Source organism: Scleropages formosus, chromosome 4 (genome assembly GCF_900964775.1).
Source record: "Scleropages formosus chromosome 4, fSclFor1.1, whole genome shotgun sequence".
NCBI lineage: Eukaryota > Metazoa > Chordata > Actinopteri > Osteoglossiformes > Osteoglossidae > Scleropages > Scleropages formosus.
In genome coordinates, this window is record NC_041809.1 from 6,558,688 (window position 1) to 6,572,074 (window position 13,387).

The window sequence follows — 13,387 nt, forward strand, 5'->3', positions numbered from 1 at the left end:
GTGCAGAATATTGACTACTCAAAATCAGTATATTGAAATGCTCACCAAAGCTTAAAATTGAAAGATTGTGCAGAATGACGACTGGCACAAACCCCTGTTTACCTTCCTGTAGCCATGGATATACAGCGTTTATAGAGTTCCGATTTGAAATGTTTCCTGAAATATTTGTGTAGCTGTGCATTACAGAGCTAACAGCAACCCATAAACAAATACAGGAGTTAAACACTAAAACGACGTATCCACCATAAATCGAATTGACATTAAAAAAAAAAAAAAAAACTGGATCATTGTAGGGAAGAAATTCAGAGCTTTAATGACCCGACTTTCATACAAACTTCAATAATCCACAATATTGAATCTTAAAGAGAAAATTAGAGTAGCTGAGGTCATTTTTTACTCTATGATGAGAATAGTTATATTACAGTAGTTATCTCTACATGTATGTGTATTATTTTCTCTGTAGCTGTGCTAGATTTATTTCTTACATGACGTAATGACATAGAGGTACAAGTCATTACCATTTGTTTCGTGGCAGATTTACGGCTCTAAATGAGCGCGCGCTGAAAATCAGAGTTACCTGAATCACTTTGAGATGGTTTGCTATTTTCCTTGCAGAGCAAATTATCACATTATCCGTCCCTGACAAGCTGCAAAATGTTGACAGCCAGCAAAGTGAATACATAAAACAGACATAAAAAAAATGCTAAATTATCTTGATTTGTGTCATTTGTGTCCACACCTTAGTATTTTGTGTTTGTGGAAAGGATACGTAAAACACTAAGCAGTGATGAACACCATTACTGTGGCTGAAGTTGGGTGTAAGTGATTCAAAGTGGGTTGTCATGGTAACCCGTCCACACATGGCAAATTACATGCAGCGCTGGGGTGGGTTACCAAGTAGGCCTCTAACAAGATGAAGATTACTGAGTAGTGTCAGGTTGTTCATGTCCTTATTCATCAAGCAAGACCACGTTTTTCATTATACAAGGCTTTTGAACTAAAGAAGAAAAAACAGAAATCCATCGCTACTGCAGTTTTCCTTGGCAAATTAAAGCGTTTCTGGCAAGCAACACCAATCCATACTATCGACGCGATGTGGAAGCCTTCAAGAAAGCATAATCGGCTTTGTGTCCACTGTGTTACTCGACTGTGAACGCAACTAAGATGCCAATATGAGATTTGTATTACAGCTTATGGCTCTCACATGGCAACCTACTGGTGCCCTCCCAAGGCTTTGTTTCAGGAGACACCTGTTTTAGGACAGTGAACCTGGGGATGGTGAGGGGTGAATTCTGCTGAGCCCTGGATTTCTCCATTGTCCCAAAGTAGGCTTACAGAGGACTCATTAGGAAGACTCTTCTCTTCACCACTTCTTCACAGCAGTGCTATCGATTACACGGTCATGGGCCAAGAAGCACATCTCTTTCAGATTAAGCCCACCATCTGATCACAGCCACTTTACTGCTTCCCAAAAGGCCAGTGCCAAAAGGCAAGCTGCACAAAGCCCGGCAAGCTGTTTGACCACATGAAATCAAAGTGAGAAAATCCGACTGAACGAAAGCTGGGTTTCTGAGGGCAAGCAACATTCCCAGTGCAACCATGGAGCTGTGTCCATCAACTATATCCATCAACCATGGAGCTGTGTTTTCTAACAGAAAAATCAAGTGACAAATGTGAAGAAGTTTGACACCAATGCGAAGCGCATAAATCTGGGGTTCAGCATTTTCCTGGACATCACCAAATCAGCATCCTCCAAAGAAAAGATGAGCAGAGTAGTAGACAGGCAGTAATGTATTTCTACAGTCCTCTTGTCACAAAGTCTGGGTGGTAAATAAGCTGAATATTCATCTGCTAGCAGCCTTTATACAAGTCAGTTCAGCTGTTATTGAATATGAAGCCATTTTCCATTTTGTTTCTTTTTAATTGGAATTTTCTCTATTGTTCAGCACAGCAGGCTTTGACAATTGAAATGAAGTTTAATTATGCCAGTGAAGCAAAACAAAGCAAATAAAAATGAATTATGGAGAACAAATACAGAGGATCTTTTTCTCTCCTCTTAATTTCCGTGGCGATCGATGAGGATGGCGAACAACCACAAACAACAGAAAGCAACAGTCCGTTTTTTGCAGGTGCAAATTACAGGAGTAGATGCCTATAGAATTGAGTCTGATAGGAAATATGAATTGATGGTGACAGATGGTGCGATGCAAATTTTTGGTGCTGTTGGGAGATCGGAAGAGAGGCAAATGAGAAAGATGTGTTCTGTGACCCCCCCCCCCCCCCCCAAATACTGCAAGGAGCAGCATTTCTTGGTCAGCTGGATAGGGTTGACAGCAGAAACCAGAACACCAAAAAAGGAACAGTAATGGTCCAGGTGGGATAATACTCTAATGCAGAAGTTACAGTATATAGGGTGTGTTGGTCAGACCCTGCATATGTCAAACTGTTGATATCGTAGGATGGCTTCAGTATGCTGGGAGAATAAGACACTTGAGTCAATTGTTACTGCCAGGTTCTTAACTGATGATGTTGATGAAATGAGCAACATTGGCCAATTTGATAGAAAGTTCCTGACAGGTAGATAGAGCTGCTTGGAGATGGAAGACTGTAGTCTTACAAAGATTCAGTTGTTGACGGCAGTGAGTCATTCAAGCAGAGATGCAGGTTGCAGTATGAGAGTAGACATCTGAAGCAGCTGGAGGAAAAGGGGAGAAGAGCTGAATATCATCAGTGTAGCAGTGATAGAAGAACCTGTAACATGGAGTGACAGAGCCAAGGGAAGTAGTGAAGATGGAGAAGAGTATGGGACCCAGCAATGAGCCCTGTGGAACACAGGAAGAGAACAAGGAAGAAAGGGAGACACGCAAAACCAGCCGGTAAGATCTTCCCAATCGGCAAGACTCCAAACCATTTCAGCGTTGTTTCTCTTGATATCAAGATGTTCTACAGAGGACAGTAGCATCTGTTGGCTGACAATGTCAAATGCTGCAAAGAGGTTAATGAAAATGAAGGCCAGGGAAAAAGAGGCAGCTCTAGCTGATTGATGAGCTTTTCACGCTGCAAAAATGGACAGTTTTGGTCAAATAGCCAAACCTGAATCCAGATTGATATCCATCAAAAAAGTTCCTCTTGAGAAATGTGAGAAATACCTACAACTAGCTATAATTTGCATGTTCAGGAATGTTGGAAAGCATGTAATTAACATATGGCTGTAGTTTAAGTTTTCATAGCTATTTCACTTATTGGTCTCTGAGCAGTTCGTTTGTCTCGACACGTTTAATGAGCCTCTAGAGAAACAATTTAATTTGCCATAATTTTGTGTGTCAGTAATGACAAGAGCACGGGCCTCCAACATCTACAGAATGAATGGTATCAATAACAAAAACTTCATTCAGTAAGGAAGGTTCCTTCGATACATCACTGCAGCAGACCATGTAGAGAACAGAGGATTAATGAGAATGCATTTACAAGATATATCCAGCGAGAACTCGTTAAATATCTGACAACAATTCAGAAAAATGGGTGCCGATTTGCATAATGAAGCTGCATATCAAAACACCGCACATCGTGAAAAATGTCATCACATTAATTCAACAAACTTGTAGGCTGAAACAAAGTCAAGGCATTCTTTTCATTAAAATACAAACTTCTGTACTTCGGGACACCAGATACACGTCAGACCAAACATGTCAAATTCATTCATTCCGTCATAAATAAGCATCATTAATTGCTATTAATGTTTATTGTTAGTGCTGTATAATTGGTACTAGAAACAAAAATCACTATCTATAAGAGGTACTCATAATTAAGCGGTTAATGTTCTAATGAATGTTATTTTCCTCACCCAAGTACATTACTTCACAAAAAAGTCTAAATGTTTCACAACTTTGATATACATGCATGAGATGTACACAAAATGTTTACATAGAAATTTAACGGTTTGTTCTTTTTGTCCCAGTCAATGTAAGTAGACATATTTCGTTACACCTGGGATATTAAATTTATTTCACATTACTTAAGGATATGTATCTTCTAGGCTTGTTGTGAAACAAAATTACTGAATGAAAATTCATGCAAAGGCCTTTCAACTACCTCTATGGATGTTAAGATTATTATTTATTGATTTCACAAGCTTATTTCTGGTGTACATGAAAATTATTTTTATGAACAACACAGTCATTGTACTATCTGTACTTAATATGCAAGACTACTCACAATGTAGTCAAAATGTTAGCTAAAAGTAACATGCTATAAATAACATGAATTACCATATTTCACTGCAACCTACCTACGATATGGTATCTTAATTGTGAAAAATTTAAAAAACACACATTTTCCCCCTTTCCCCCCCACCTGTTCTGACACTTGAAATGATTTATCAGGAGAAGAACATGAATTTGTTATTCAATAGTAATATGGTACTTGGACATCTGAGATACAAACAGGTAATTTTTGTATTTTCCAGTTTTTTTTGGTTTTATCTGAATATAGAGTAATCCAAGACCCACAGTTTCAATACACCAAACTTCTGACCGCCTAGGATGCCGAAGCAATTCCTTATTGACTAGACAGCAGAAAGGTAAAGCGGCTGGGAATGAACTTCAATCCCTCCTTTTAAAAGTGTGCCGAAAGCACAATACGCCATTTGATTATATTTAATCGTTCAGACAGCGTATGCTGACCTCTTTCACTCTCACTCGGTCCTTATCAGGGAAATGTGCTGTGTTGTAACTGCGCAAACACGAAAATCGGGTTAATTATTTCCCGCGACTGATCGGATTTTTAATTGGTAAGGATTAGCTGGCAAAATTGATAGGAGATTGTTTAAGCAGGCTGGCCATTCGTGCCCGCAGTGTCAAGGAGATAGATTTAGAAGGACGACACAGTCATCTCGGTCAGGAAAGACACAGTCTCCTAACAATGAGCAGATGGGCTTACCTGTGGAAGTAAAATACTGAGCAGGATTACAGCCATGGTCGTACAGTTGTCCATAAGCCAGATGAAGACTGCATCAGTACAGCCTCGCGTGTACACAACGTCCATGAGCTCCAGACGCTGCAGATAAACAACATAAGAAATCAAATAAAAAACATAAATGAATAACCTTAACATATTGCCTTCCACACAAATCATTATGCCATTTGCCACCATTTGCGTTTTACCTCCTGCGGGCTACGGAAATGCGACGATCTCAGATCGCTTTCATCTTTAATGAAAGGAAATGAACCTTTCTGGCGAGTCCCCTCCCATAGCTCAAAACATTATGATGCGACCAATGATGACTATAGTACAGCATGAAATATACAGTATATACTATTGATACAGTATACAATATACTGGATATACAATAGATACAGTATGCAATGAATATGCTATAGATAGAATATGCAATGTTCCAGTGATGTTCTGCGGCAACATTAAGAACAATTTAATAAATGTAATTACTGAATGCCTTATCAAGAGTGTTGTTGATGTTAATATTTTTATTACTATTGTATGGAAATTCATTACAAGTTCAATACCATGTTTTAATGTGGTGAAACAATAAATCAAAGACTTTTGCTTTTTTTTTTTTTTTGCTGCTGCATACGGTAGGGGACAGTTGGTAGTGTAGTGGTCAGAGCTGCTGCCTTTAGCCCCAAAGGTCACAGGTTCAAATCTCACCTCAGGTATGGTACACTTAAGCAAGGTACTTACCCTGAATTGCTCTGGTAAAATTACCCAGCTGTATCAATGGATAAATAACTAGGCAGATTAATATTATGAGTTGCTTAGGAAATAAATGTCAGCTAAATGAATATTAAAAAAAAAAAATTAAAAAAAAAAAAAAAATTAAACAAGTCTTCAAAAATTGAACAATTTTAAAATATTTATTCATCCATCCCTTCACCCATCACTGCTTGTCTAATGTAGGGTCCTGGTATCTATCCTGGAACCATGAGGCAGGATATCCCCTAGACTGGAAGCAAATCTATCACAAGAAAATGACAGACGATCATTCACACTGTACAGACTGGGCTATGTTCACGCCCACATCCGAACCCACAGTGCAGGAGCTGTGAGGCACCAGTGCTACCCACTGCTCCGTCATGCCGGCACAAAGAAACAAAGGGATTTTTTTTCCCCAGTCACGTCATTAACATTGATATAGCTGGCCTTTATTTCTCTGCTTTCTGGTAAATATCCTCAAACACAGGTGCTATCACCTGACATCTCAGCAAACTGCTCCAATAACCGCAGCCACGCCTTTGAACGCCGCATGCAGAACTAACCGGTCTAAAGCACGCCAACCTTTACATGCTCACTGCAGCGCTGATGCCGTCACCTTGTAAAACCAGCAAACCTGAAGTTGATGCACCCAAAATGTAAACTCATTATGAGTCATTTTTAAATGAAAATGACAGTAATGCAATCGGCACAGATAAACTTGAACCGCAGCATCCCTTCCTGAAGTACCCAACGATGACTAAGTACACAGACATAGCAAATACTGGGGGGCGGGGGGAGGGTTTTTAATAGAGTGGCACATTCCGTTGAGCAAGAGGATGAGCAGTTTGTCTGGAAAGGATCAAGATCAATGAACAAAGAGCAGGAGACATGGTCATGGTCTGGGAGTGGTGCATGGCTTAGAGTATTTTTGGAGAAGAGGTGTTGGGCACATGCTCAAGGAAAGGTTGTGGAGAAAATATGAGCGAGACTGCGCGATTTAGATGATGCTGGAGGCACTTTCAAGGTCCTTTCGTAGAGAACAGGCCAAGAACAGCAAACTGAGTAAAAATGGAAAAAGCAGGAAGGGGCAGAAAGTCAAATATTCTGGGGAGCAAATACATCACTGTACCATCAAACACGGTCCATACTGAACGCATGATGTCAATCACGTGTTCAATACAGACTGTTAAATCACTTTTCGACAACGGGCATCCTAACCAAGATGCAGGCAAAGTCTTACCTCCTTTTTGAGGACCTCGAATCCACACAGAGTGTTAACAACTTCGTTTGACTGAAAGACAAAGAACAAAGAAGTGATTTTAACCATTACACCTTGAACCTCTCAAGTGGTACACTGTCATACCAAGGGCCCCCTTAAAATAACTGCTGATACATTGCTCAACCTAAAACTAAGGAGAATCTGAAGTTACTTTGGCATACAGTAAATTAGAATAAAGACAGTGAATTATTTCAGCGTAGTAAATCAAAGTTCAACAAAACCCAAAGCGGTACTGCCCTAGTTATTAAGTACTAATACATTACTATAAGTACTAGTACATTAAGATATTTAAGTTGAACAGTAGGAGCAGTGGGTGGTGTAGTGGTTGGAGCTGCTGCTTTTAGACTCAGAGGTTGCAGGTTCAAATCCAACTTATATACTCCAGAGCAAAGTATTTACCAAGAATTATTCCAGTAATAATTAACCTACTGTATAAATAAGAATAATTAATGGATGGAAAGCCGATGTTCTCAGAATAACTTATCAAGTGCACAGTGCATAGCAATGTTCAGATTTACCAAGGCAGAAGTACATCTTCTGGACTCAAATCCATCATTAATGGCAATCACTTAAGATGCTTCCAATTCTTGCGACACTCAGGGAACATGGTGATTATGTATCAGCACCGTGCTAATACTTGTGGAACTCAACAACTACTTTCCTAAAGGTCATCTTCAATGATGAAAGACTTTCTCCCCACCTAATGGATGATCTCATCCACAATTATTCAACAAACAGCTATTATACTTTTCACTGGGAGTTCATTGCGATGTCCTGACATCAAGGGTCACAGGTTGATCATTTTAAAGCAAGGGTTAGAAGATGGCATACAGTCTATTTATGGTTATATTTTATATGTATAAAATAAGGTAGGCTTACCGTTCACATTACGACTGATTATTGAACTGTAGAGATTCTAATTCAACGAATGGAAGTGTAATAAACAAAACCCAAAAGAGAAAGTCGAGCCAAAAATACCATTAGCAAACGTGCATGGAATGTGTCCTCTCACAAAAGCTTTTCTAAACTGTCTTACCGCGTTTAGAAACACCGGATATTCTATTCTGCTTACGAATGGAGTGCTCACAAAGTAAGACCGCTTCACACGTTAACGTGAAATAGACGGTTTGTCTCACATTTTGCGGGACAATGCCATGATGGGTTTCGGCAATATCGGACGAAATCAAACAGTTGAGTTAGGATTTGAGGGTTGTCCCGTTCACCCTGCAAACTAATTCATCCTGTGTCTGAAATTTTACACAAGTTGAAATAAGCCTCCCCATTATATGTCAGCTCCTCATAAATTATGAGTTACATTTATTTAGCAGATGCTTTTCTCCAAAGCAACTTCCACTGAACTCTATCTAGTGTTAGCAGCCCACACACCTTATTCACCAAGGTGACTTACCCTGCTAGATACACTACTTACACTGGGTCACTCATCCATGCATCAGTGGAACACACTCTCTCTGTCACTCATAGACTATGGGTGAACCTGAACAACAAGTTTTTGGACTGTGGGAGGAAACCAGAGCACCCAGAGGAAACCCATGCAGACATGGTGAGAACATGCAAACGCCACACAGACTGAGCAGGGATGGAACCCATGCCCTCTCGCACCACCCTGGAGCTGTGAGACAACAGCACTATTCACTGCGCCACCATGCCGCCCAGTAAAGCTATGTAGTAAAGTTACGTAGTAAAGGCTGGAGGTCATGGAGGTCACGGAATTCTATTAACGTTTCTCAGACACGGTGCAATTGACTGAAAAGGGGATGAGTTTCAGGAACACCGGCAAGCACGAGGGTCTCAAACGTGGAACACGGAAAGCTAAACCATGAAGCACCACACGCGTGGAAAAAATGAGCTTTTAACATCTCCTTGAGATGTCTAGCGAATACAGCACAATCCAGACATATTTTCCATGGCAGTTAATCTTTACGGATTTCTAGGCCCTAAAACATCTGCACTTTGCAGGAAATGGACCAAACGCTCAAATACGACGTGGGTGTGAGTTTGTCCAGTGGAGGATCTGGTTCTTCCACTAGACACACAATGCTGTTCATTAACTAATAACTAATCTGAAAAGAATTTAAAAAAAAAAAAAAATGTTGTACTGTACATATCAGTCCATACTTCAAAACCTTTTTCATATTCTAATTGAATACCTTGACACCTCGTATAAAGAAATTACACAGTTCTTCTGGCGACAAGAAATGGAGCACAACGAGAAGGGAAGCCAAACCGCAATGTGATTTCAAAAGCATAAATTCTGAATTATAATATTTATTTGAAACCTATTTTCTAAGCTTTACTGTTATTTACATTTATTCTTTTAGTGGACGCTTTTCTACAAAGCGATGTACATCTCAGCGAACAATAACCAAAGTGCATTACATCAACAGAAGGAGGAAACTAGATGCAGATATGTGATTCTAGAGTTAAAATCTATTTCTCTCAAATTCCACTATAAGAGTCAGTGTACTGAAGGCTTTTCCATTATTAAACAAACTTATTAAAGATTATTAAACATGACAAACACGCACACTTTTCTTTTTTTTTGCACCTAAGAGATTAGGGTAGAATTGAGTTTGAAAGAGATGAGTTTTGAGACCCTTCTTTAACGTAGAGAGAGATTCAGCAGTTCTGAGTGAGAGGGGGTGGTCATTCCACCACATCGAAAAGAAATTAAATCAAACCATGTATCCCAATACAAAACAAATGAAGATTAAACAGTTTAAATCTGGTTTCGTGGTTCCTTGATATATTCAGAAACAACCCCTCATAGTGTCGATAATTACATTTTACTGTCCTCTCACTTCTTCTTGCTGACTGATTTTATCTTGCCTACAGTTTGTCTCCTTAATCGACTGCATTTGTGGATCCTGCTTGCCTGAAACATGCAAAATATGCACTGCAGCTGTTCTCAAGGGGTTCATTAAAAACACCCCTTGAAGCCACTAGATAAAGCAATTAAATAATTTAAGCGAGTACTAAAGAATCTCAGGCCCAGTGTCCCACAGCTAATCTTCACCATAAGGCTGTGATTAATTTTCACCATCTCTTTTTCTATGCTGCCGTCCTCTTCGATTCTATTATAGACCGATGATTCAATGGCTGATGTGATTCAATGGGCAATATTCTCACTTCCACTCTACTTCATGGACCATCCGGCCTGATGAAATCCTTTTTTTTTCTTTTTTTTTCTTTTTTTCTTTTTAGACCGCTGGGGGGACAGACCATGCTGGTGAACATCACTCCAGATGCCAGGGTTGGCCTGCCTGTGAGCGGCGAGGGCAATAATGCAGTAAACCCCCACATCCAGGAGTGAGACACAAATCGCTCCAGGTGGCCTCTGCGCGAATTAATAATTTAAACACGTTGAACGGCTACACGGGGTCTGCAGATGATGATAACTCCAGTACACCAGAAGTCACTTAAGGGAACGAGACCAACTTCTTGTTCTGTTTTCCCAATAATCTCTTGTTCTGCATAGTTCCTGTCAAATAACAACTTTGTTTTTTGGCACATGACTTTGTTAATGCAGTTAGAATGATCAAGCTGTACACAGACCATCAAAATCCACAACAATGTGAAAGTTAACAGTATTATTATTATTATTATTATTATTATATTATTATTTACAACCGATTTAGATGTGTTATATATCAATGAGCACAGGCAGCAAAACGCACGGACAAACTGCACCGAGATCAGACATTGGTGGCCGGGATCACCTCGAATACAGTGCAGTGATTTAAGGCAAATAAAGGGACATTATCCTTGACATGTGGCTCAAAGAAGAGAAGCGTTTCGGTTGAAGGTAAATAAAGGCTATTCAAAGGGGACACTCGCATTGTCTCCATGTTTTAATCCACTTACTGTACACTTGACCTTGCAGGAACGGGGAATGATGAACACTAGAATGGTTTATATATTTGATAAAGCAAGCAGCACTGATTACATTCCATTCAAGCACAGTGGAAAACAGCCCCATACAAACTATAAAAAGCTTCATGCCAACATCAAATAACATCAGATCTTCAAATATTTTATATTCCAAGAGAAGAAGAGATCTTAACAGGTTCACTACAACACTGTTGCAGTAGCACTGACCGAGCACCAGTACAGTCCATCTGCGGAACAACGGATGGCGGCCAAAAAAAATGTTATTTTACTGCTTTTGGTGGAAAAAACATCATGAGAAAAGATTAAAGGTTTTTTTTTTCTTTTTTTTTGAAGAAAGCATTAAAAGAATAATCAATAAAAATGTATCGATACATATACACGCAAATGTAGTCACATACCTGTGTCTGTGTTCACATTTTGGAAACGCCATGTGTGTAGACCTACTGCAGATGGTGTTACCGTATATATGAGTCAATCACATGACCAAGGCTCAGTGACTGCCAAAGTTTGCAAAGCAGGCTCTTGCGTGCATTTCACAGCCGTTACGCATCATGTGTTTTACTTTAATGTTTGCATCATTTTTCCGGGAACATACATACTTATGTGCATATTTATTTACGTTTTTCATGTAAACGTTGTGTATGCACATACTTGGAGTACACACAAACGCAAAATGCTGGGAACAGATTTTCGGAGTAACAGACACTGCCTGCTTCCCCCTACATAGTCCGTTGATCTGAGTGCAGACTGCATAGGGTAAATTTCCTGGTAAACATGGTGATTCATGCCGGGAATGACTGCAGATCGCATCTTGAACTTCACCGATTGATCGTGCTTTAGTGTGCTTTCACAAGTCAGATTTACGCTTTATACAGGATTGTTCATTATTTATTTAAAAGGTGGGATAATTTGTCCTGGATATAGCGTTTAGTTTTCTCCAAACAAAGCGCAATTAAAATAAGACATAAGCGTCCGAGTTAATTTCTTCCTTCCTGTCGTGGACACTGATATTCACCATTATAATAATAATAAAAATGGAAAAAAAAAAAAAAAACCTCTGATGAATTCCTGGCGTGCTTCCAGAAATTTGAACTCAGACCTAAAATGAGCACCTGGCTCCCATTTTCTCATTTCCCCCCAGATGGAAATGTAGCTCCTACACAAGCAGCAAGGTGACCAAAAAAAAAAAAAAAAAACAGTTTCACATCCTTGCGAGTTGTTTCATTGCCGCAAAGTGCACTTGTGGCCATCATGTTCAGAAAGCCTGAAATTTTTATAAGTCAGTGACACCGTATTACACTGCTGATCAGTCGTCCGTGGGAGAAACAAATTGAAGGATTTACACAATTTTCCTTCCTCTTGTGCTCTCCGTTTGTCGGCTCTCGGATAACAGGCAGCGGCCTTGGAGTTCTGCACCTCAGCGCCGAGACACAGCGAGTTCTCGCGGACAGATGAGCAACGGCCCAGCGTGTGCCTCCGCAAGCGATGCAAGGGCCAAGAAAGGCAGCGTTGCCAAAATCAGGAAACAGCCCATTAAACCCCTGACATTTAACAGCTAACATGGCAGCTGAAGCTGCACTTAAGAGAAAAAGCCAATAACAAATTGCATAATTTATTTATGCTGGCAAAAAAATAAGCTTGTTGACTATTTATTCAGTTTTTGTTTATTATGGGACATGTTCATTTTTTTTCTTTTTTTTTTTTTTTTTTTTAAATTATTACAAATTAAGCAGGTTTTTCCCAAACATAGCACTTTATGAAACCCAGTGCTTTATTTATCCCTTTACAGCCACTTGGCTTGCATGCAAAAACAATTTGACACCAATTTTCCCGAAGACTCACTCTGCTGAGATCCTAATGGATCGTTTATGATGCCCTTGTAAATAAAGATGCAAATTTCACAAGACTTTTGTATTAACGAGTACTTGCGGCTCTAATTATTTTATCTAAAGTATATTCCTACGAAACTGATGAACTGTCTAATCTGAACTACGTACCAAACTAAAATTGAGGGAGGAAAAATGAAATCACAATACATTTTTACATATTTAGTTCAAAGGATGATTTGCTTCATCTGACATCAAGATCACATTTGCATTATTTCCTGCACAGCAGAAGATTGTTCAGTTATTGCCACGGAAAATAGCACCGACCAACCCGATTTTTGTCATTCGTTTAATGAAAATGTACTCAGGGTGGCCATTTCATTTAATAACATATCTCAGAAATCAGAGGTTGCTCCAGATTAAAACTAAATTTCCTGGCTCTTTGCAACAGTAAAAACAAAAAAAAATCTTTTATCTTTCTACACAATTTGATCTAAACCCTTGTAGAGTTTTGATGCCGTGTTTGGAAAGCCGATTTCATCCGTGCCACTAGAGCCTTTGAAATATGAAGAAGGGGAGAAAAAAAATGGTGTTTTAGCACAGCTGTCTGATCAGAGTCAAAATTATTACTTATTCATTCATCTGATGCCTTCATCCAAGGTGA

General features: G+C 39.4%; 1 protein-coding gene across 1 annotated transcript in view; it reads right to left on the reverse strand.

Moving 5' to 3' along the window:
* tspan15 (tetraspanin 15) overlaps positions 1-13,387 on the reverse strand; it is a 38,672-nt gene that overhangs the window by 2,966 nt on the left and 22,319 nt on the right. Inside the window, exons 6-7 of the mRNA XM_018749268.2 lie at positions 6,950-7,000; positions 4,939-5,055 (exon numbers count right to left, since the gene is read on the reverse strand). Of these exons, the coding sequence (XP_018604784.1) occupies positions 4,939-5,055; positions 6,950-7,000 (168 nt within the window). The remainder of the gene's footprint in view (positions 1-4,938; positions 5,056-6,949; positions 7,001-13,387) is intronic.